This window comes from Argopecten irradians, chromosome 11, assembly GCF_041381155.1.
Source record: "Argopecten irradians isolate NY chromosome 11, Ai_NY, whole genome shotgun sequence".
Lineage (NCBI taxonomy): Eukaryota > Metazoa > Mollusca > Bivalvia > Pectinida > Pectinidae > Argopecten > Argopecten irradians.
Window position 1 is genome coordinate 5,349,864 of NC_091144.1, and position 25,366 is coordinate 5,375,229.

Below are 25,366 nucleotides of genomic sequence, written 5' to 3' on the forward strand. Positions count from 1 at the left end.
AGGAAGAAGACAAAGGCAGGATAGTTGAAGGTAGCATAGAAATTGGTAAAGCGTGATATGGAGGGTTATAGTGTGAGTTGTACCGAAGAAACATTTATAGGCAAAGATCTCAGTAACCTCAAGTCACATGATGGTGTGAACCGATCACATGCATATGTAGTTTCTGTTGGAAGTTACATTGTCTTTTGTCTTACAGAGCTGGATGTAATGTTTCTGTGTTTATAGGTAAAGATAACAACGGTTTTATTCCCCAAGAATACATAACCTGATAACATTAAGCTGATACGGTAGCTATAGTAAGCAGGAAGTGTTCAAATAAATCCACAGCATAATATGACAAGTATCCAGGTAAGGATCAAGGTCTAGAGAGGGAAGGTGAGAAAATATCGTTAGTGGCCAGGTGAGAGACACGGGTACCTGCATACTTTCAATTACTTACCAGTATTTTTACTGGGCTGGTTTTATACAGTCATCTATTGACTTTAAATCATTTCAAGGTGTTAGGTTTGTTTATTTTTACTGTTCAGCATGAGGCTTGACGAGTGCCTATCTTGATTAATGCTGACCTTGCAGATTGCTGACTTTGCCAAATGCTGACCTTTATGAGTGTTGACCTTACGGAGTGCTGACTTTGCCGAATGCTGACCTAAATTTACGAATGCTGACCTTGACAAGTGCTGACCTTGACAATGCTAACCTTTCCAAGTACTGACCAACCAAAATCTTTCACAGATGTCGATATATTCCTTTCTTCTTTACATACTCATTTTCCAGTTGTATAGAAGCAGTGAACCATTACCACAGAATCATCTTCATTTTATCTAGACATTTCAAGGAATCTTGGCATTATTACCAAATTTGATGGCAGAAAGATGGCAGCAGTAAAATCTATCTCGGGGAGTCTGAGATTGACTGTAAATCATTTTCTCCATGTTTACATAATAAGCTAACAGAAAGCAAACTTAAACAAATCTAGTACTGTTGACTATACCTCTTCACTCCCTGTCCATTAATTCAACACAAGTTGAGAACGTTTGAGCACTTAGCATTATAATGACTGATTAGCTTAGCATAAATTGATCGCCTTATTGACATTCAAAATTTGTTCTGTTTTTCTTTTGATCAATATATTACTTAAAGATTTCAGAATGCTAGTTGTGTCATGAAGCATTGAAAGGTTACATTTGTGTGAATCAAAGTCTGAAATTTAAATAGAGTAAGATTGGGTGCAAACTAACAATTCTTGTGATTGATGATGTTACATTATGATAGCTGATCTGTCAGTTACATTATGGTAGCTGATCTGTCAGTTACATTATGATAGCTGATCTGTCAGTTACATTATGATAGCTGATCTGTCAGTTACATTATGGTAGCTGATCTGTCAGTTGCATACCTTACATTATGATAGCTGATCTGTCAGTTACATTATGGTAGTTGATCTGTCAGTTGCATACCTTACATTATGATAGCTGATCTGTCAGTTACATTATGGTAGTTGATCTGTCAGTTACATACCTTACATTATGATAGCTGATCTGTCAGTTACATACCTTACATTATGATAGCTGATCTGTCAGTTACATACCTTACATTATGATAGCTGATCTGTCAGTTACATACCTTACATTATGATAGCTGATCTGTCAGTTGCATACCTTACATTATGATAGCTGATCTGTCAGTTACATACCTTACATTATGATAGTTGATCTGTCAGTTGCATTATGGATAGCTGATCTGTCAGTTGTATACCTTACATTATGATAGCTGATCTGTCAGTTGCATACCTTACATTATGGTAGCTGATCTGTCAGTTGCATACCTTACATTATGATAGCTGATCTGTCAGTTGCTTACATTATGATAGCTGATCTGTCAGTTGCATACCTTACATTATGATAGCTGATCTGTCAGTTGCTTACATTATGATAGTTGATCTGTCAGTTGCATACCTTACATTATGATAGCTGATCTGTCAGTTACATACCTTACATTATGATAGCTGATCTGTCAGTTGCATACCTTACATTATGATAGCTGATCTGTCAGTTGCATACCTTACATTATGATAGCTGATCTGTCAGTTGCTTACCTTACATTATGATAGTTGATCTGTCAGTTACATACCTTACATTATGATAGCTGATCTGTCAGTTACATACCTTACATTATGATAGCTGATCTGTCAGTTGCATACCTTACATTATGATAGCTGATCTGTCAGTTACATACCTTACATTATGATAGCTGATCTGTCAGTTACATTATGTAGCTGATCTGTCAGTTACATACCTTACATTATGATAGCTGATCTGTCAGTTGCATACCTTACATTATGATAGCTGATCTGTCAGTTGCATTATGTAGTGATCCATTGCATACCTTACATTATGATAGCTGATCTGTCAGTTACATACCTTACATTATGATAGCTGATCTGTCAGTTGCATACCTTACATTATGATAGCTGATCTGTCAGTATACCTTACATTATGATAGCTGATCTGTCAGTTACATACCTTACATTATGATAGCTGATCTGTCAGTTGCATACCTTACATTATGATAGCTGATCTGTCAGTTACATTATGATAGCTGATCTGTCAGTTACATACCTTACATTATGATAGCTGATCTGTCAGTTGCATACCTTACATTATGATAGCTGATCTGTCAGTTACATTATGATAGCTGATCTGTCAGTTACATACCTTACATTATGATAGCTGATCTGTCAGTTGCATACCTTACATTATGATAGCTGATCTGTCAGTTACATTATGATAGCTGATCTGTCAGTTACATACCTTACATTATGATAGCTGATCTGTCAGTTGCATACCTTACATTATGATAGCTGATCTGTCAGTTGCATACCTTACATTATGATAGCTGATCTGTCAGTTACATACCTTACATTATGATAGCTGATCTGTCAGTTGCATACCTTACATTATGATAGCTGATCTGTCAGTATACCTTACATTATGATAGCTGATCTGTCAGTTACATACCTTACATTATGATAGCTGATCTGTCAGTTGCATACCTTACATTATGATAGCTGATCTGTCAGTTACATTATGGTAGCTGATCTGTCAGTTACATTATGGTAGCTGATCTGTCAGTTGCATACCTTACATTATGATAGCTGATCTGTCAGTTGCATACCTTACATTATGATAGCTGATCTGTCAGTTGTATACCTTACATTATGATAGCTGATCTGTCAGTTGCATACCTTACATTATGATAGCTGATCTGTCAGTTGCATACCTTACATTATGGTAGCTGATCTGTCAGTTGCTTACAGTAGCATACCTTACATTATGATAGCTGATCTGTCAGTTGTCATACCTTACATTATGATAGCTGATCTGTCAGTATACCTTACATTATGATAGCTGATCTGTCAGTTGCATACCTTACATTATGATAGCTGATCTGTCAGTTACATTATCATAGCTGATCTGTCAGTTGCATACCTTACATTATGATAGCTGATCTGTCAGTTGCATACCTTACATTATGATAGCTGATCTGTCAGTTGCATACCTTACATTATGATAGCTGATCTGTCAGTTGCATACCTTACATTATGATAGCTGATCTGTCAGTTGCATACCTTACATTATGATAGCTGATCTGTCAGTTACATACCTTACATTATGATAGCTGATCTGTCAGTTGCATACCTTACATTATGATAGCTGATCTGTCAGTTGCATACCTTACATTATGATAGCTGATCTGTCAGTTACATACCTTACATTATGATAGCTGATCTGTCAGTTACATACCTTACATTATGATAGCTGATCGGTCAGTTGTATACCTTACATTATGATAGCTGATCGGTCAGTTGCATACCTTACATTATGGTAGCTGATCTGTCATTTGTATACCTTATATTATGATAGCTGATCTGTCAGCTACATACCTTACATTATGATAGCTGATCTGTCAGTTGCATACCTTACATTATGGTAGCTGATCTGTCAGTTGTATACCTTACATTATGATAGCTGATCTGTCAGTTGCATACCTTACATTATGATAGCTGATCTGTCAGTTGTATACCTTACATTATGATAGCTGATCGGTCAGTTACATACCTTACATTATGATAGCTGATCTGTCAGTTGTATACCTTACATTATGATAGCTGATCTGTCAGTTACATACCTTACATTATGATAGCTGATCTGTCAGTTACATACCTTACATTATGATAGCTGATCTGTCAGTTACATACCTTACATTATGATAGCTGATCTGTCAGTTACATACCTTACATTATGATAGCTGATCTGTCAGTTGTATACCTTACATTATGATAGCTGATCTGTCAGTTACATACCTTACATTTGATACTGATTGTCATGATACCTTACATTATGATAGCTGATCTGTCTATCACTTATGATAGTGATCTGTCAGTTGATACCTTACATTATGATAGCTGATCTGTCAGTTATACCTTACTGATCTGTCAGTTATACCTTACATTATGTAGCTGATCTGTCTTACACTTACATTATGATAGCTGATCTGTCAGTTGCATACCTTACATTATGATAGCTGATCTGTCAGTTGCTTACATTATGATAGCTGATCTGTCAGTTGCATACCTTACATTATGATAATGATCTGTCATTGATACTTACATTGATAGCTGATCTGTCAGTTGATACCTTACATTATGATAGCTGATCTGTCAGTTGCATACCTTACATTATGATAGCTGATCTGTCAGTTGAACTTACTTTGATGTGATGTCAGTTCTAGTTACATTCATGATCTGATCTGTCAGTTACATACCTTACATTATGATAGCTGATCTGTCAGTTGCATGCTTACATTATGGTAGCTGATCTGTCAGTTACATACCTTACATTATGGTAGCTGATCTGTCAGTTGCATACCTTACATTATGGTAGCTGATCTGTCAGTTACATTATGATAGCTGATCTGTCAGTTGCATACCTTACATTATGATAGCTGATCTGTCAGTTGCATACCTTACATTATGATAGCTGATCTGTCAGTTGCATACCTTACATTATGATAGCTGATCTGTCAGTTGCATACCTTACATTATGATAGCTGATCTGTCAGTTGCATACCTTACATTATGATAGCTGATCTGTCAGTTACATTATGATAGCTGATCTGTCAGTTGCATACCTTACATTATGATAGCTGATCTGTCGCTAGTGATCTCAGTTGCATACCTTACATTATGATAGCTGATCTGTCAGTTGCATACCTTACATTATGATAGCTGATCTGTCAGTTGCATACCTTACATTATGATAGCTGATCTGTCAGTTGCATACCTTACATTATGATAGCTGATCTGTCAGTTGCATACCTTACATTATGATAGCTGATCTGTCAGTTACATACCTTACATTATGATAGCTGATCTGTCAGTTGCATACCTTACATTATGATAGCTGATCTGTCAGTTGCATACCTTACATTATGATAGCTGATCTGTCAGTTACATACCTTACATTATGATAGCTGATCTGTCAGTTGATACCTTACATTATGATAGCTGATCTGTCAGTTGTATACCTTACATTATGATAGCTGATCTGTCAGTTACATACCTTACATTATGATAGCTGATCTGTCAGTTGTATACCTTACATTATGATAGCTGATCTGTCAGTTACATACCTTACATTATGATAGCTGATCTGTCAGTTGTATACCTTACATTATGATAGCTGATCTGTCAGTTGTATACCTTACATTATGATAGCTGATCTGTCAGTTACATACCTTACATTATGATAGCTGATCTGTCAGTTGCATACCTTACATTATGATAGCTGATCTGTCAGTTACATACCTTACATTATGATAGCTGATCTGTCAGTTGCATACCTTACATTATGATAGCTGATCTGTCAGTTACATACCTTACATTATGATAGCTGATCTGTCAGTTACATACCTTACATTATGATAGCTGATCTGTCAGTTGCATACCTTACATTATGATAGCTGATCTGTCAGTTGTATACCTTACATTATGATAGCTGATCTGTCAGTTGCATACCTGTCAGTTGCATACCTTACATTATGATAGCTGATCTGTCAGTTGCATACCTTACATTATGATAGCTGATCTGTCAGTTGCATACCTCGGATATATATTGGAAATGTTGGCAAAGCAACTATATTTGAAGTTAGCAAATGTTTACAAAATAAAATATTTTTATTTTAAGAACAATCAAACCTCAAAAGGCCTTACGGATGGGACTGTGTGATTGAAATCTTCCCAGTTAAACTACGAAGTTAGATAAATAAATGTTAGCTGAGGGTTGGTACAACTAAAAACTGTATGTACCATTGTCTTACTGTAACAGTTGGTTACTTGGGACTCACTAGTTGTATTTTGTCGTGTACTATACATTTGAAGTAGATTATGTAACCTGCTTCAATGTATTTATTTTATCAAGGGTGTATTAAAATGAGCTATGCTACTATGCTGTGACATATACGTATCTCTATTACTGAAGAGTTCCACATCCACACATAATGAAGAATCACGTTTTAATGAATAGAAATTCTATTCTGACTTAGTTTCTGAGATATACCTGGGTTTAATAATATATTAACATGTATCAGTACTGAATGGATTGGTTACGATATAAAGATAAGTACATGTGTACCCAGCCAAGACATCCCATGTTTAATGTTACTTTTATCATAATATCCAGGACAGATTGAACACATCGTACAGATTATATCTTTGTTTTTCATTTCTCTAAACATTTCACATACCTGACAACCTGTAGAATTTTAAAGCACATATCTTAATTGCCCTCTATTATCATTAGATTTATAGTCGTATCAATTTCTCGATTCAATCCAACATTGATCAAGCCATTCAGGGATATTGGTAACCATAAAATAGCAGATAGATAGACAATTTACCATTAATAAAATCCATCACTATATAATCTTACAAATCCCTGCCAAGTGAGGAACTGAAAACTAAAAATACTGAATTGTTTTTCAATAAAGTTCAGAGGTCAGAACAAAGGTTGACTTACTAATGTAGTGTTAAACAGACAGTAAGGGTGAAGGCATCTGGTAAATTTTGAATTCAGAAATTTTTACAAGGATTCAATGATGCCAATTACTGCAAAAAATGTCCTCAACACCTAATAGTTTGGTGTATATAAATTATAAACTATATTAGGAGGTGAAATTGTTATGAAAATATATATATATATAAAAAACCACTGAAGTGTTTTTTCATCAACATACATTAAAAATAATTTATAATCAAGTAAAATTTACATAACTAAACTTAAAGTCCTTCAGGTGTGGTAGGTAACTGAACCATTTAAAAGTCCATCAGGTGTGTTAGGTAAATAAACTTGAAATCCTTCAGGTGTGGTAGGTAACTAAACTTAAAATCCTTCAGGTGTGGTAGGTAACTAAACTTAACAAATGTCCTTTAGGTGTGGTAGGTAACTAAACTTAAAAAATGTCTTTCAGGTGTGGAAGGTAATGTAACTAAACATGCATTAGTAGTTTCCTAAGGAATAACTGCCAGCTGTCAATACATGATAACCCAGTTTAATATTTGATCAATATTTCCCCCTGGATCAAGGTAGGTGGTCCAAGGCTATATTGGTCCACATTGTATCTATATTGTCTCTAGCATTACATTCATCTGTATTATCCAAAGTATGATCAGTAATTATAACAAGGTATTACACGACAATCCAGGCATCAACACCAAGAGTTACAGCATTGGTCTGAGGACCAGGATCTCTCCTCTATTGAATCAGCCTGTTGTACTAGGCTGGGAATAAACAATGCCTCTATTGAATCAGCCTGTTGTACTAGGCTGGGAATCATTATAAGATATTTAGATTACTACAAAATGTAGTCCCTTTGTTTGATATCACCATGTAATACAGGTGTTGTTAAGATGTCCTTGTAGAAGGAAGCTCCCCCACAGGGCTATACATCTCAAAACCTACCATTTTTGGAAGCATACATGTTTAAATTGTGTCTTGCCAAATGACATAGAATGTAGCTACAACAGTACAGCGCGGGAGATGTCTTGTTTTGAGGACAAACCTCACCCAGGAAAACAGGATTTCCCTTCAGGTTTCTCTCTGGCTTCTCTATTAGTGGGAGACCGTGCTGAATTAGCTTTACAGAGGTCTGCTACAATTTGGGGGTGATGGGCTCTGTATATAGATATAACTTATAACACACATTTTCTGTGTCTACCAGCACAAGATCAGTATCTTCATAGTATAGTGACCTCGTATGGTCATCAATGAAATTAATGGAATATTTAAACTGGCATTATTTCAAGGTAGAGTTGATAAGAACCACAACTAGCTATTTATAATAATTAAGAGATTAAAATAGGTCACATTCTTAAAAACATTATGCGTTAAGTTGTATAGATTTATATCTAATTTTTAATTTCAATTCATGAGTTATAACTTCTTGAATTTATTTAGAATAACTTATTTAATTAGCCTTGAGATTCTGAGCGAGGCCAAGCTATAACATTGAGATTATGATTGGTGTATTATTTAATTTATTGCAGTTCTGGCTAATGTACCAATGTGGGAAAGCCAGATCTGTGTTTTCTTACACAACATTAACCTATTCTACCAATTAAACATTATTTATGTTAACTGATCAATCATAGAAATTAATGGCGATACGTAATTCTCAAGATGTTGATCTACCTTGAACATCATTTGATGGCAATTAATAAATTGTTTAAAAAATAATTTGCCATATAGGTCAAAATATTGATGAGGATAACAAAAATAGTATTGATATATCATCTCACCTTCCATCATTGTCCATCCATTCCTTGATGTTTCCGGGATACACATGATTGTCCATCCATTCCTTGATGTTACCAGGATACACATCATTGTCCATCCATTCCTTGATGTTACCAGGATACACATCATTGTCCATCCATTCCTTGATGTTACCGGGATACACATCGTTGTCCATCCATTCCTTGGATGTTTTTGGGATACACATCATTGTCCATCCATTCCTTGATGTTACCGGGATACACATGATTGTCCATCCATTCCTTGATGTTACCGGGATACACATCATTGTCCATCCACTCCTTGATGTTACCGGGATACACATCATTGTCCATCCATTCCTTGATGTTACCGGGATACACATCATTGTCCATCCATTCCTTGATGTTACCGGGATACACATCATTGTCCATTTATTCCTTGATGTTACCGGGATACACATCATTGTCCATCCATTCCTTGATGTTACCGGGATACACATCATTGTCCATCCTTTCCTTGGTGTTACCGGGATACACATCATTGTCCATCCATTCCTTGATGTTTTTGGGATACACATCATTGTCCATCCATTCCTTGATGTTACCGGGATACACATCATTGTCCATCCATTCCTTGATGTTACCAGGATACACATCATTGTCCATCCATTCCTTGATGTTTTGGGGATACAGATCATTGTCCATCCATTCCTTGATGTTACCGGGATACACATCATTGTCCATCCATTCCTTGATGTTACCGGGATACACATCATTGTCCATCCATTCCTTGATGTTTCCGGGATAAACATCATTGTCCATCCATTCCTTGATGTTACCAGGATACACATCGTTGTCCATCCACTCCTTGATGTTACCGGGATACACATCATTGTCCATCCATTCCTTGGTGTTTTGGGGATACACATCATTGTCCATGCATTCCTTGATGTTTTTGGGATACACATCATTGTCCATCCATTCCTTGATGTTTTCGGGATACACATCATTGTCCATCCATTCCTTGATGTTACCGGGATACACATCATTGTCCATGCATTCCTTGATGTTACAAGGATACACATCATTGTCCATCCATTCCTTGATGTTTTCGGGATACATATCATTGTCCATCCATTCCTTGATGTTTTTGGGATACACATTATTGTCCATCCATTCCATGACACCTAATCTTTTCCTTGATGTTTTTTGTGTGTTATTGTTTATGCCTTGATGTTTTCAGGATATTAATGCGTCATTGTCCATCTGTTGATGTTGAGATATGCTGTCATCCTTCATTGCTTATACTGTCACATGTTTCTGGTATATCTTATGGAGGTCATTGTAGGCTGCTGCTGACCCTGTTAACATATAAGGTTACTATCATTAAGATACTTTCTAGACAAGAATCGACTTCACATATCAATCATCTCAGTTCAGTGTATATTAATTTTCATATTAGTACCACAGAAGATTAAATTAGTAAAAATGATTGAAATCTGAAGCTATTAAGATATTTTGAAATTAGAAAAGATTTTTGTTTCAAGGTTGTGTGTATGTGACATGGAGCAGAATGCCACCAATTTATCAATTATAGAATACATTAACAGAGACTGTGATGATCCCCAGACCTTTGACTGTGATACTTCACTTTAGATCGGAGGGAAGTCATTCATCCTAAAGGACCGCTCCTGGTGGTGACAAATGTATCCGATCAAAAATAAATTAATCTGTTACACTGGCTTTATGTCATCGCCACAAGCCAAAAAAAAAAAAAACCAGAATAAGCGATCACAGACAGATTCCTTTGTGAGGTATAAAATAAAGAGATAAATAATGAATGGAGAATGGTATGCCAGTGCTAATATCGTGGATTAGGAGACTATATAAATATAATACTGGGAACACCATGTATATATCATAATTTATTTTGTATAATAATTAAGAAGCCACACAACATTGGTGTTAGAGACACGTCTGTAGAGACACGTCTGTCGACTGTTTACCTGTCGGAGTGTGTGTGTGTGCCATGTGTTTACCTGTGTGTGTGTATAGCGTTAGCAGTGAGGTTGTCACTCGACACAGCTACCAGTATTGACACACGATTTACAAATAATTTCAACTTTAAGGAGTCAAAGGTCAACGTTTCTGTCCCCCATATCTTATATTGATGTCGGACAGAGTAATTCGGTCAGGATATCGTGAACACCTACACATGTGTGACCATTTTTCTCCGGTGAAACGTTTGGATGTTCTTGGTCATTTATCGGGGATTAAATTACTTGGATATCCACAAATGGTTTGTATTGTTACGGTCATGTTGATTTTGTGTAAGGTATAGACACTGTTTTGTCTGTCATACAGTAGGGGTCACTCTTAGGTCATTTAGTGCTATTTGAGTATAGTAGTAGTGGTATGTGTCTATATAGATCTGACATTTTGTTGACTGGACTACTATCTCTTGCATTCCTCTTATCTGTCACCGATATCTGATGTAGGCTATTTCACAATTATATCAGATCTGTTTTGGGGATACTTTCTGTTCCATGTTAAATGTAGGTTTGTTTACCTACATATGATCATAACCCTACAATAGCCATAACAGACAATTTGTCATTAGGGTGAGTTAACATCATTGTACATTGTTGTTTTATATTGTCAGATGTGGATGTTGTTATTCAGAAAAAATATAAAAGTGTCACCTTGTCACCAGAAAAATACACCAGTTTCAATTGTACAACAAAGCTTAATGATACAGCCAACACTACAAAATGAAATAATGTTGTACAGTAAAACCTCGTTATACTGACACCATTGTACAGTAAAACCTTGTTATACTGACACCATTGTACAGTAAAACCTTGTTATACTGACACCATTGTACAGTAAAACCTTGTTATACTGACACCATTGTACAGTACAATAAAACCTTGTTATACTGACACCATTGTACAGTAAACCTTTATTGTACTACAGTAAAACCTTTGTTATACTGACACCATTGTACAGTAAAACCTTGTTTATACTGACCATTGTACATGTAAAACCTTGTTATACTGTAATCATTGTACAGTAAAACCTTGTTATACTGCACCATTGTACAGTAAAACCTTGTTATACTGTACACCATTGTACAGTAAAACCTTGTTATACTGACACCATTGTACAGTAAAACCTTGTTATACTGTAAACCATTGTACAGTAAAACCTTGTTATACTGACACCATTGTACAGTAAAACCTTGTTATACTGACACCATTGTACAGTAAAACCTTGTTATACTGTGACACCATTGTACAGTAAAACCTTGTTATACTGACACCATTGTACAGTAAAACCTTGTTATACTGACACCATTGTACAGTAAAACCTTGTTATACTGACACCATTGTACAGTAAAACCTTGTTATACTGACACCATTGTACAGTAAAACCTTGTTATACTGACACCATTGTACAGTAAAACCTTGTTATACTGACACCATTGTACAGTAAAACCTTGTTATACTGACACCATTGTACAGTAAAACCTTGTTATACTGACACCATTGTACAGTAAAACCTTGTTATACTGACACCATTGTACAGTAAAACCTTGTTATACTGACACCATTGTACAGTAAAACCTTGTTATACTGACACCATTGTACAGTAAAACCTTGTTATACTGACACCATTGTACAGTAAAACCTTGTTATACTGTCACCATTGTACAGTAAAACCTTGTTATACTGACACCATTGTACAGTAAAACCTTGTTATACTGACACCATTGTACAGTAAAACCTTGTTATACTGACACCATTGTACAGTAAAACCTTGTTATACTGTCACCATTGTACAGTAAAACCTTGTTATACTGACACCATTGTACAGTAAAACCTTGTTATACTGTCACCATTGTACAGTAAAACCTTGTTATACTGACACCATTGTACAGTAAAACCTTGTTATACTGTTACCATTGTACAGTAAAACATTGTACAGTAAAACCTTGTTATACTGACACCATTGTACAGTAAAACCTTGTTATACTGACACCATTGTACAGTAAAACCTTGTTATACTGTCACCATTGTACAGTAAAACCTTGTTATACTGACACCATTGTACAGTAAAACCTTGTTATACTGACACCATTGTACAGTAAAACCTTGTTATACTGACACCATTGTACAATAAAACCTTGTTATACTGTCACCATTGTACAGTAAAACCTTGTTATACTGACACCATTGTACAGTAAAACCTTGTTATACTGTCACCATTGTACAGTAAAACCTTGTTATACTGACACCATTGTACAGTAAAACCTTGTTATACTGACACCATTGTACAGTAAAACCTTGTTATACTGACACCATTGTACAGTAAAACCTTGTTATACTGACACCATTGTACAGTAAAACCTTGTTATACTGTCACCATTGTACAGTAAAACCTTGTTATACTGACACCATTGTACAGTAAAACCTTGTTATACTGACACCATTGTACAGCAAAACTATTGTACAGTAAAACCTTGTTATACTGACACCATTGTACAGTAAAACCTTGTTATACTGTCACCATTGTACAGTAAAACCTTGTTATACTGACACCATTGTACAATAAAACCTTGTTATACTGTTACCATTGTACAGTAAAACCTTGTTATATTGTACAGTAAAAATGATTGTACAGTAAAACTTGTTATACTGACACCATTGTACAGTAAAACCTTGTTATACTGCACTACCATTGTACAGTAAAACCTTGTTATACTGACACCATTGTACAGTAAAACCTTGTTATACTGACACCATTGTACAGTAAAACCTTGTTATACTGTCACCATTGTACAGTAAAACCTTGTTATACTGTCACCATTGTACAGTAAAACCTTGTTATACTGACACCATTGTACAGTAAAACCTTGTTATACTGACACCATTGTACAGTAAAACCTTGTTATACTGTCACCATTGTACAGTAAAACCTTGTTATACTGACACCATTGTACAGTAAAACCTTGTTATACTGTCACCATTGTACAGTAAAACCTTGTTAACTGACACCATTGTACAGTAAAACCTTGTTATACTGTCACCATTGTACAGTAAAACCTTGTTATACTGTCACCATTGTACATTGTACAGTAAAACCTTGTTATACTGTCACCATTGTACAGTAAAACCTTGTTATACTGTCACCATTGTACAGTAAAACCTTGTTATACTGACACCATTGTACAGTAAAACCTTGTTATACTGTCACCATTGTACAGTAAAACCTTGTTATACTGTCACCATTGTACAGTAAAACCTTGTTATACTGTCACCATTGTACAGTAAAACCTTGTTATACTGTCACCATTGTACAGTAAAACCTTGTTATACTGTCACCATTGTACAGTAAAACCTTGTTATACTGTCACCATTGTACAGTAAAACCTTGTTATACTGTCACCATTGTACAGTAAAACCTTGTTATACTGACACCATTGTACAGTAAAACCTTGTTATACTGTCACCATTGTACAGTAAAACCTTGTTATACTGTCACCATTGTACAGTAAAACCTTGTTATACTGTCACCATTGTACAGTAAAACCTTGTTATGCTGTCACCATTGTACAGTAAACCTTGTTATACTGACACCATTCTACAGTAAAACCTTGTTATATTGACACCATTGTACAGTAAAACCTTAATTTACTGACACCATTGTACAGTTATATTGCCTTAATCATCACAGTTGATTGCTGACTAGCGTCATTATGATGACCATTTCTTTTGGATTATCTAAGGTTTCCTGAAATATGACTTGTGTTGTAGCGATATATAGGTGTACAGCAACTGTGGTTTCTCTAGGAATCAGAGCTACTGTAGACTCTGGTAAATTGTCCTGGTCTTTGGTAAGGTATAACCTATCACTCAATATCTGTCATGGTGATGGATATAGCTCACACAGATCCTACCCAACAGTACCAAATTTTCACAACATTGTGTGGTCCTACACAGCAGTATGACATCAGACTAACATCATGTGTATAGTCTGCTATAGAAGCTGATGTGTTCATCTCTAATTATAATATTATAGGTATTGAAATGTAAATTAGCGTTTTTCATATCCTGCTAGACAAAAAATGGATCAACTTTAATGTAACTCCATAAGAAGAAGTTTAACAAACACAGAAAAATAAACTGATAGTAGATTAAATTCATATTCATATTAATGTTCAGTTTTTTTTACAACATACTTGAAATAGCAAACAATTTATACAAACTAGATTGATATTAATGACATTCCGAACCGTTTTTGTCTTCCTGTCTCCCGTAACTTACAAACATCCCTCTGACCTCACCACCTGGGTCTCCAAAGTGTTTGTAGGATAACTGTTGGATGTGATTGATAACAAAATATAAAATGAAAATATTTGATTCTATAAAGTAAAATTTAAACTTTATATCTATGTTCATTACATGTTCATTAACAAGTAGATATTTTTCTTTATGTTTTTTTTTATTTAATCATCATCTAACAGAAATATCAATTAAATCCTACTTTTGCAAACAAGAAATACTGGAAATTTATTTGTATGCTTTTTAGTTTACAGTAGTTTTAAAAATGTTTAGCGTAGAATTGAAAAGAAAGCATCTCCTAATGGTTTATAAATGTACCAGTGTTCAGATTTTACTTTGTCAAAGACAAACATTTATCTGGTATTTATTTGGTGTACTTTGTACCCTCATTGATAGTTGTATCAATCGATGTCAATGGTCGGTAGTTTTATAGAGGATGAACATTGATTTAAAAGTCAAGTCTGAGACACTTCTTATGGAAGAAAAAGAAGGAACAGAAGAGTTCTATCATACTCTAACAAAGATGCCTTCTACTTGGTTAAGTTTGTACAGGTAGCACAAAGTGAAATTAACAAATAAAATATTTGAAGTTCTTGAGAATATGCAACTTTACTGAATGGGTATCTGGAATTGGTATTAATACCAGCAGACAGGAGACGATATCTTATATAGAAATTGACTAATCAAATTTCAGGAAGTCTAAGTTTTTGACTTTAAGAAGCCGCAAGTATTGAAATAAGTAATAAAAAATGTATTTGATATCTTATACTTTTTATACAGATAATGAAATAAAAAATGTAAAATTAAAACCTAGATACCTGAGTGCCTCGTGCTGCTTTCCGTGAAAATGTTTCAGGGAGGGACACCATAAAACGAGTTTGCCTCGGGAAATAAAAACGACATCGGTATTGGGGATATCTAAGAATAGTTTGTTTTGTGGGTAGGTTTGTAATTAGATTGAAAAATAAAAATCAATTTGATATCATTTAAGAAAAGGAATTAAATATTATATTCACACTAAGCTAAAATTATAGAGTGACAAAAAAATCCTTTAATTACTTCTTCCGAATTCGACTCATTGCTGCAAGCTAAAAGCTTTGAAATCCCAATAAAACCTAAACCAGACATAACTTAATGAAGTCAGACAAAAACTAAATAGGATGTAACAGGCTGTTTGGTTGCCATACCCTCTCCAAATCTGTAAGGGATTTGGTGGAGGTTTTCTCAATAAGAAGTCGTCAAGGTGTATACCTGGGTAAGGCACCTGACAATGACAGTCTGGGTATATTTTACTGGGCCTAATCATATTGTTCTAATGTGGTGCTGGTGGGGCTTAATCCCGCTAGACTATTTCCGTTCAGTGTATATCATATGTTATTGGCTGCTGTATATTGATGTAAGTTGTGAAAGGAAATCTATATTTATGCTATAAACTAGCTGGTTATGGACTGGAAAAATAGATTTATAGTCGTGTCCAGTTCACCCTTCCTCTTTGTCTACCAATCCTCCATTGACTAGAGTTTCAGTTCGAGGTTATCATCGTCTCAATTTTTTGTTTGCAAACTGACTTCAATTATTGCATTCCTATATCTGTAGTCAGCCATTCGTACAATTGGTTAAAGGGAACAGTTATCAATTTCATGTAGAAAAAAACTGCTCAACTTCTGTGTTATTGTTAGATGAATAAAGGAATTGTATTTGATATTTGTGATCAGTCCAGTGTTCTGGTATTAAAGGGCAATGTTTTATAACTGAATGATGTTAATGGTTTTGTGTAATGATGTTTAGAGTACTGGAATAAACTGTTAATGCTGCGACTATATGTTATGTAATATTATGGGATGGGTGGACCCAGCTACTGTAAAGGATCTGTTACCTGCTAAAACCGATTATATAGAAAGTCAAATTTCACTTCAATGAAAGTCCAAATAATACATATGAAATAACAGTTATCCTTATTTATCAAAATTTATTTCCATCTTTATCAAATATCAATACTAAGCTCTTTATAGAAATCTGTCCAAATTCTGGTTATTCGTACTAGAAGGAAGTGCACATGAAATATTTAGAAACGTTAACCCTGAAGGACAACTCTATGACAACTTTGTTTGCATAAAATATATTGATATGGTAAAAATCAATAAACTTCAAGTGTACATGTATACATTAAAAATCCTAAAATTAAATTTGACGAGATGTCTTCACAGTAAGCACTCTCTGTGACCACAGTCGAACAGCTATACAAGTTGTTATAGATGATGACAGAAAATAATTTCCACACATATGTATGCCATGTGGTGAGCCTTCAGAGGCACATTCTGTTTCTTGTGGTTGGTTAATAATTTTTTTTTCCTTTTTTTATATTTTTTTTCACCATCATGCACTCACCAAATTGACACACATGAATATTTATTTTATAATTACAATTGCAATACAAGTTTACTGGAGTATGTCTGTGAAGTAATAACTTATTTTTTGAAAACATTCATACATTATCAATTATACTTTCGAATAGAGGGAGCTTGAATGCAGATAATAAGTTGTGAGAAACATGTTCTCAAACTTTATATTATATTTCATTATTTAATCTAATAAAAGTCAATATATGTCTTTATTATTGTACATTGTCTGCTGCAATAAACAATTTAATTAAATTTTATGGACTGTCAACATAGGAGATTTTAATGAGAAACCAAACATTACCCCGCTGCCTCCTCCACATCCTACCCTCCTACAACCCCCAGTCATTCTATTACTATAAGTATTTTACTCCATACAAACTCCTAGCCCTTTAAGACAATATTTGTAAGAAACACGGGTAAGATGAGGTTTAGATCGTTATAAGTAACAAGAGAGAAATCAATAACAATATTAGGGGAGCAGGTAAGAAACATCTCCAGTGTTCACTTAACTCTATCAGGCCTGCTAATGTGAAATTTATCGCTGATATGTTAATCGGCAGTTTGAGCGAGACGTGTGGAGAATCGAGAAATTTAAAAGGGGCGTTTTTTTATGTGAGAGTCGTAGTTTTGCCATTTTTCAACATGTTCACGTGAAGATTGACTGTGTGGTAATTAATGAATTAAACATTTAATTGTTTGGGGTGAGATTTATGTAACGATTTTAGTGGCAATGTTTTTCCTGGTAATGGAGAGACACAATATCAATTTAGTCTGATATATGGCTTAGAGAAGTTGTTTGATAGCTACCGAAGGTCGACACAGAAAAATGGGCACCGATTTCGGGGAATTAAAACGAGCGGTTAGGTTTTAATTTGGTTATATTAACTGTAGCATCATCCAAAGGAGCTGTATTTTGTATGTTCTCCGTGTGGCTGTGTAGTGTGTTAATGATGTTCCAACTCTTTAAATCTACATCAGGCTTACTTCATAGGGTAATACTTATGTCACCATACTTATCAGAATGTCAAAATGGGACATGCTGCAAAAAAATGTGTACAAGCCTTCATTACAAGGATTTCTTTTGTGAAGTCATCATTATTTTGTGTGAAAATACATTAAGTTTACAGTTTAATTTTGTAACAATACCATTTATGAAAGCTTACATTTTTGTTTCTTTGTATTAATCCATTTTATTTCTGTTACAGTATCTCTATGACGACGCCGTGAAGATGGATTTGAGGTTAGTGTATTTTATAATATCAATTAAAAAAACATTGAGTATGATTTTATGTTGCAAATATTGTCACTATTACCTACCACTAACATCATTTTTGTCTGTGTATGTTGTAATGTTTTATAAATATTTTCTTGAAACATATTTAATTATCTGTATCCATTAACAAATAGAATTTCTTCCATTACTAGAATTGATAAAGTGTTTTCATACATTTATTTTATACAAGAATAAAAAATAGATTATTATAATGAAAAATAGATACTCATGAACAAATTATCGAAACATTTTCATTTTATGAACATCCTATTTTTATTCAGATTCAAACTGTTCAATACATTTAAGATTTCTGATATTTCAAGTTGTATAATGGTATTTTTAAAATTAATTTCTTATATGCAATAATTTAAAGCATTTAAACCTTGTGCCCAAGCTTTTAAAAATAATCTTATTATAATATTATCTAAGATTTGAAAGGAAAGAAAATTCTTGGCAATTCCTTTAAAACAAAATTTGAAACTTATCTTATTCACAAACAAAATATTCAGCATTTCACACACAAGGTGCATTTTTGAACATTTAAAAAAAACAAATAGATTACTTAAAGAAATATTTCCAGAGTTTAACCTAAATTATTAAAGAATGATTTTAACTCAAAAGAAACTGTTCTTTTAAAATCTACTTTTTAAAATTAAATCATTTGAAGAATGATTTGAACTAGAAATAAACTATGTTCTTTTTTAAATTACTTTTTGGCTTATGCTTTAATAAATACTGCTCTTTATAGCTTAAGATAAAAGTTCTTGTCATAACAGTCTGAAATAGAAATGAAATATTGAAATGTATAATATATCTGTCCATGTGTATACTCTATAGGAGCAGAGTAGCAACCAAGTGCATCTTATATCACTATTTACAATTATTTATTTTCTACAAAAGAAAAGTTTATTGTGACTAAAATAAAATTTACAACAGTTCACAGATCTAAAATCTTCACTTGAAAAAAAAATATTCTGACAATGATATAACACAGATTTGTTATATTTCTTATTATAGTTATTTTTATTTTGGTAAGATTATGAGTTCAACATTTTAAAAAAATTGTAAAACAGTAGACATTTTAAATGTGGAAAATAGCTACAGGAATTATGCAAAAATGATACCAGTACATCATACGATAGAAATTTAAAAAAAAAAAAAGGATAAAGCTCATAAGGTAATAGAAATTAATAAAGTAAGAGTTAAATCAAACCAAGAAGGAAAATAGATCAAAATAGACATAAATATTTGTGAGATATAGAAGCGAGTATGTTATCTGTAGAGGTTCAAACCTGTAGTAGATGTTGGCATGAAATGAATATTCTTTTTATATTTTATTTTCTTTAAATGAATACTTGTATTCATCAGGGCATTTAATTGTCTCCTGGAAAGCAGCAAGAAGCACGGCTTGAATTTAATCCCCAGGAATTTCTTTAGTCTTATACAGGGAGAATGTTCCATGGGAGATAACTCTTACACCATAAGACTAGCTTTCCTTACTGTAATTGTCTGGGTGATGCTCAGGCTTTAATAGTTGTCATGGTTACAAGATAACTTGGATGCTTACAAGTTTTGCTTTTTGCATATGTTTTTAATTTTTGTTTTGAAAATAAATGCACAGGAAGTTGAAGTTAAGATAAAATATTTTGTAGCATTTTTTCCCCATTTTGCCACTTTAGTGATATATATGTATGTTTTGCATGAAATAAAACTACTATCAGTTGCATATCAACACGCATATTATTTTTTTTACCAAAAAAATGGATGAGTTGAGATATTCCATAGCATTTGAATAGTTTATCCCTTGTTTGCGAGTTTGTTATAGAATACCCAATAAGTGCCCAGGGCATTAAAAAAAAATGAAAAATTGAAAAGGTGCTTAATATGACGAAATTATTGCAAACTACAGTTTTGTGTAGTCTTGATCTTTGTTTATACCTGGGAAATTGAAATTGAAAGGTCAAAGAGGGGGAGGGCGCTTATTGGGTAGAATAGGGTATACAAATTCAGTATTTAATTTGAAGCTTATCATTTTGATACATTTCAACAGATTAAAATCAAAACAAAGTAAAGTAAGAGTAGATGTTATTCCCCTGTACCTGACCCCTGTACCTGACCCCTGTTTGGCCGCCCATTATGTTGGAGATTAATGGAATTATCCTGATAACTCACTCACAATCTTTCCAAATAAGGTAACATCTGCTAATTAGTGTTGGTCAATACCCTTTGGTAATGTGTGAAGGGTGACCAAGAATTGACCACAGTATAATACCTAATTAGAATCTGTTTTTCACTCTGATTGCCATATCATGAAGATATTATTGTGTTGGTCATGGATTCTATATCTATTTACAGTGAATTTTGACCTTTAATTAATTCAGCAGTACAGACTGTGACCTTTAATTAGGAGGGTACACTTTACATCAATAATTAGGTACCATTGTGATGGACACTGTATAATTAACATGCTTGTTTATCATTAATTAATGTTAGCGTACGATATTATCCCGAGTGCAGACATATGACCATCGGTGGAAGTGAAAGAGTCATTATAGCCTTAATGTAAGGGATAAACATTTAACATAATCCCAGGATACACAGTCTGATGGTGGTGTAATCTATTTATGTCATCTGTATGATATACAAATCTCACTCGAAATCTGTATAGGAAATTTTAGAATGCTCTGCTTGTAAAATAAATTAGCTCTAAATCTTGTCTGAGTAGACATCTATTGTAAATTATTTTAAATAAATTACCAAATTGCATTATTGTTTTCATGTGTATTCGATAAAACCTATTGTTGATTAACTAACAAGAGATTCTCACAAAATGACTGATAGACTTTATGTGTTTTTTGACAGAATGTTTTTTGTGTCGTGGTTAAGAGTACTAATCGTTATGATATAATCTCAACGGTGGCTCAGGTTGTGTCAGATTTGTTACAACAGAGGTTAGAATGTCACAAGGATCTGACCAATTCTTGACATGAATACCATACAGAAATGTTAAGTCGGTATCACGCCATGAAAGATGATGAATTACATAACATTATTTTAAGTTGTATTTATTGTGAATACAATTAGAAAAGTATTGTATCATATGTCAAATCTCAATGAGTTCCAGAGATAAATGGCTTTGTTTTTAGCTGGTACCTTATGTTTGTAAGAATTCCTTGTGTCAGATATATCACATAACAGCACACTTATTGAATCTAATGTGTAGCGGCCATTTAACAAATATTATCTTCCCGACCAGTCCAGGCTGATTGTGGCTTTATATCTACTGTATGCATGAACGAACTTTACGAAAAGAGATGTGTAATTTTACAACTTAATTATGATTACGTAGCTGGTGTTTTGAGTAATTACCCAAGCGCGTCGATTGCGAAGCATATTCTATATATGGTCGCGTGTACTTAAATTTAGCTGTACTATTGTAGTGTGAGGTGAACTTATCCCCACTGAAATTCTATCTAAAATAATTCTGAGTGTTTGAGAATCGGTGTTAGATACTGTCACATCAGTAGGTATAGTGGGATCAGCCACACAGACAGACAGAGGTGAGCGGGCAGCAGACGACAGCCATATATACAACAGCATATACGACAGGTTTGATACATTGTTGTTGTTGGAACAAAATGGACTAAAAATGATGGGAATGGGGGAGGGGGTGTTATATGGTGGGAATAAGGGGTGTTATATGGTGGAAATAGGGGGTGTTATATGGTGGAAATAGGGGGTGTTATATGGTGGAAATAGGGGGTGTTATATGGTGGAAATAGGGGGTGTTATATGGTGGAAATAGGGGTTGTAATTAAATGGGAATAGGAGGGGGTATGATAATGGGGTATTCAAGAGGGCAGCAATATTCAATATGATTGAAATATGGAAAGGCGAATATGAAATTGTCTTCAATAAGATGGTATTGTGTTAAAAGGCAGCAGTGATTGTAAAGGATGAAGGGTTGTTGTTGGTGAGATTAGTATGTGTAACAGAACAGTATTTGTCAATGTGTCTAGATGTGTTCTGTTTTATATTTATCTCGTTATATATGACATTAGATCTCAATACAAATAAGATCTTGTATTATAAACTATTACAGTGCTACATTACAGAATTCACCAACTCTTGCATGTAACTGAGGATAATCTCCAGTTACTTCTCTTTCCAGTGTTTATTGATAAGTTTATGTGTTAAAATTGTTATATTCTGTAACAAATCCTGCAGAACTAGAAAATTTTAAAAGGACAGTTCAGTCTATGAGCACATAAAATTGACACATAGTTCGGAAACAAACCAGTTCTAATAGCAAATAGATTAGTTGGTACGTTTTACTGTGATATGCTAGAAAAGCCCACTGTAGTGAAATGTATGTGAAATGTTCAAACTCGCTTACTGTCCACCATTACACATAGTGGTAGGATTTCTTGTATGCCGAACCCTGGCCCTTGCTAGTGTAGTAAAGATTTTTTTGTCTAGAACTACTCAAATCCCTCTTACAATAGTGTGTTTTATGTAATGCATTTGTTTAACGTGTGTGACTTTGGCTCGGAGTATTGTCCCTTTAAGATCTTATTTAGGATAGTTAAGGAAATTTCATTCTTTTGATTTCTATTGTATGTTAAGGTATAGGCAAAGGAAACTAGACCTTCAAAGATCTGCTGCATACAAACCTAAAAATTCAAGTCTGTCTGTCTGTTCACCTGTCTGTCTGTCTGTCTGTCTGTCTGTCTGTCTGTATGTTCGTCTGTCTGTCTCTTTGTCTGTTCGTTGTTCGTCCATCTGTCTGTCTGTCTAAGTATTGTTTTGATTTATAGGTAATAGCTGATAGCTACTAATTATTCTAATGTTAAAAATATTCCAAGATGGCCACTGTGTCCCTAAATTGAAATTTAAAGAAAAATTAGATATCTGATTTCATTGAAAACTATAAATAGATTTGGCATAATAAATAGCATTTTAACAATTGTTCTCAACTAAAAATCTTAAAACAATTAGTTTCCTTTTAAAATGTATAAAACTTTTTATAGTAACCAAAAAAAAATGTCAGTTTTACCATTTCACCAAAATTTAAATTCCACATATTGATATAATGCTTGCGACCTGTTTACGATGTTGTGTGACAACATTTACAACATCACAGTTGATACACAAGTCTGACAGACAATTGATGCTGTCAATCTATGTGACATATGCTTCAACACAGGAATTCCATAATAATTGTTAACAAACACAGCACGTTATATTTTCACTTTATTATTGTTTATTGATTTCTGTTGTAACAGAGCATAACCGCAGATCCATTTTTCATGGCGAATTCTTATGAAGTGTAACTCGACAGGGAAATCATCTATAGTTAGTCTGTGTGATATAGTTGTGTATTATTCATCACCAACATTTTCTCTGAAGGTTTTTCACCATGGGCGATGACGTAGACACACTTTAAAGGCATACAAGCTTATCGGGGTGATCTCCCTTGCATCAAAACATGGCTTCAAGACTATTTTTTTTTTTAAATCATATAAAAGGTTTTGCAATTCATGAATAAAAAATAAGTTTACTTTGAAGCTTCAGAACAGTTTTTATTCCTTGCTTTCCTTTTGAAAGCTAAATGATGTTTTTTGTTACAGATTATTTTTAACAAACATCTGTGTGTGGAGACGTTTGATTGTGGCTGTTATATGTATCCCGATTAGATCACTTATACATCAATAGATGGTAGCTAGACCCTGCAGGTCTTCTCATTACCATGACATGCTTTACTGGGCGTATTTAAAGCATTACATTTTGCAATACATCAATACAATTATAACTTTGTGTTTCAGATAAGAAATAGAAAAAGAATACCCCTAGTACTGTAAAATTAAAGCTGCCTCAATTTTGCATGAAACACTCAATTGTTTTACCTCGTCAATCTGACATTTACCTGTTCAGCCAGACACTCATTGTTCTCTCATGCTAAATGTTAGAAAAATCATTGAACCCCCCTCCCCCACTCATTGAAGGAAATCTAATTTGTATATATGAGGGGTACAGAAGCCCCCTCCCCCACTCCTTGAAGGAAATCTAATTTGTATATGTGAGGGGTACAGAAGCCCCCTCCCCCACTCCTTGAAGGAAATCTAATTTGTTTATGTGAGGGGTATGAGGTTTCCCTAATGGACTATTGATCAGGCTGGCTATAGCAGCTGATGTCACTGGACATACAGATTATTAACCAGAGGTTATCATAGCTTGGTGGACACAGATTCATAGAGACCCCAGTGGTCTGTCAGATTTATATAGATCTCAAACAGTCAGTGTCATCAACAGTTTGGAGACATACAAATTTCATTTTAAGAAAAAAAGGTTTAGGAAGGGATTTGTCATGTACCTGGTATAAAACATGTCTGTCATATACCTGTAGGGTAGAATCTATCTGACTTAGGGAGACATCCAAAAACTTAAAGACCTCTCCTTACTGTCCTATAGGATATTTATATAACCCTGTCCAATCTGACCTGATAGGAGATCCAAA

At 34.1% G+C, this 25,366-nt stretch overlaps 2 protein-coding genes across 9 annotated transcripts in view; one reads left to right on the plus strand and one right to left on the minus strand.

Moving 5' to 3' along the window:
* The window catches only part of LOC138334348 (vitamin D3 receptor B-like), a 580,118-nt gene that overhangs the window by 477,427 nt on the left and 77,325 nt on the right, over positions 1 to 25,366 (plus strand). For 6 of the 8 annotated variants that reach the window (XM_069283005.1, XM_069283003.1, XM_069283004.1 and 3 more), the window contains one exon: positions 18,782 to 18,816. In XM_069283005.1, the coding sequence (XP_069139106.1) occupies positions 18,806 to 18,816 (11 nt within the window). In that variant the 5' untranslated portion in view covers positions 18,782 to 18,805. Of the gene's footprint in view, positions 1 to 10,904; positions 11,130 to 18,781; positions 18,817 to 22,314; positions 22,459 to 25,366 lie in introns of those variants that run through there. The other 2 variants (XM_069283001.1, XM_069283008.1) reach the window with 2 other exon arrangements.
* Positions 8,572 to 25,366, minus strand: part of LOC138334351 (spore coat assembly protein ExsA-like) — a 39,534-nt gene continuing 22,739 nt past the window's right edge. The window contains exon 2 of the mRNA XM_069283011.1: positions 8,572 to 10,191. Within this exon, the coding sequence (XP_069139112.1) occupies positions 9,263 to 10,012 (750 nt within the window). The 5' untranslated portion in view covers positions 10,013 to 10,191 and the 3' untranslated portion in view covers positions 8,572 to 9,262. The remainder of the gene's footprint in view (positions 10,192 to 25,366) is intronic.